The sequence below is a fragment of the Trichechus manatus genome, unplaced genomic scaffold, assembly GCF_000243295.1.
Source record: "Trichechus manatus latirostris isolate Lorelei unplaced genomic scaffold, TriManLat1.0 scaffold00092, whole genome shotgun sequence".
NCBI classification, from domain to species: Eukaryota; Metazoa; Chordata; class Mammalia; order Sirenia; family Trichechidae; genus Trichechus; species Trichechus manatus.
Window position 1 is genome coordinate 4,824,423 of NW_004444028.1, and position 908 is coordinate 4,825,330.

At 42.0% G+C, this 908-nt stretch overlaps 1 protein-coding gene across 1 annotated transcript in view; it reads left to right on the forward strand.

The window, feature by feature from the left end:
* Positions 1-908, forward strand: part of LOC101351610 (diacylglycerol kinase gamma) — a 123,312-nt gene that overhangs the window by 101,280 nt on the left and 21,124 nt on the right. Inside the window, exon 8 of the mRNA XM_023736846.1 lies at positions 435-557. Within this exon, the coding sequence (XP_023592614.1) occupies positions 435-557 (123 nt within the window). The remainder of the gene's footprint in view (positions 1-434; positions 558-908) is intronic.

The following is a 908-nucleotide window of genomic DNA, read 5'->3' on the forward strand; positions in this document are numbered from 1 at the left end:
TGGCAAACTAACATAGAAGGCGTGCCTTATTTGCATAAAAATACAGTAATAATAGTAATTATATATTAGGGCTCCTGGGTGTCAGATATTGTATTAGAAACTTTATATACATATTCTCTAATCCTGCCTACAATGCTGCAAATGTAGCAATATTATTTCCATTTTACAGATGAGCAAACCAGAACCCAGAGAGTTGGGGTGGCTTGCCCAAGGCCACACAGTCAGGTTGAGGCAGAGTCAGGCCTAGGACGTTGGTTTCCTGAATCCTGGTCTGCTCCCTCACTGTTCTCATTCACTCTTGTTCACTCAGAATAAGAGGAGAAATGTGCAAAACAGAAAACACATAATGCAGGATGAAAGAGAAAGCAGAGGGCAGAGGGAGACAGAAAATTCAAAGATGAAAATAGACAACTGTTGCTCTTTGGATTCCGCAGATCTTGAAGGAGATGTTGCAAGGGATGGACTATGACAAGGATGGCTTTGTGTCTCTAAAGGAATGGGTCCACGGAGGGATGACCACCATTCCATTGCTGGTCCTCCTGGGGATGGATGACTCTGTAAGTCAGCAAGCTTGAGTTCAGAGATCTCTTGCCTTGCAGGAACATCAAGCTCCATGTGGAAGTCAATATCTGCACATAGCCTTGGCTTTTGCCGCAGACTTCCCAATGGATACACCATGCACTCTAGGCCATCTGGAAAGTCCTCTTTGTTGTCATTCCTTATCACCTTTTGGTATCCAAAAAATATTCATTCATTCAACAGACATTTACTAAATTATTACTAAATAAAAGATACTGTTACGAGTGTTGTAAGGAGACACAGAGATCCAGTATTTGCCCTCAAGAAGCTTATACTCAACCAGCAAAGGGCAAAAAACTTCAAGGAAGAATTCCATCTTTCCCTCAGAT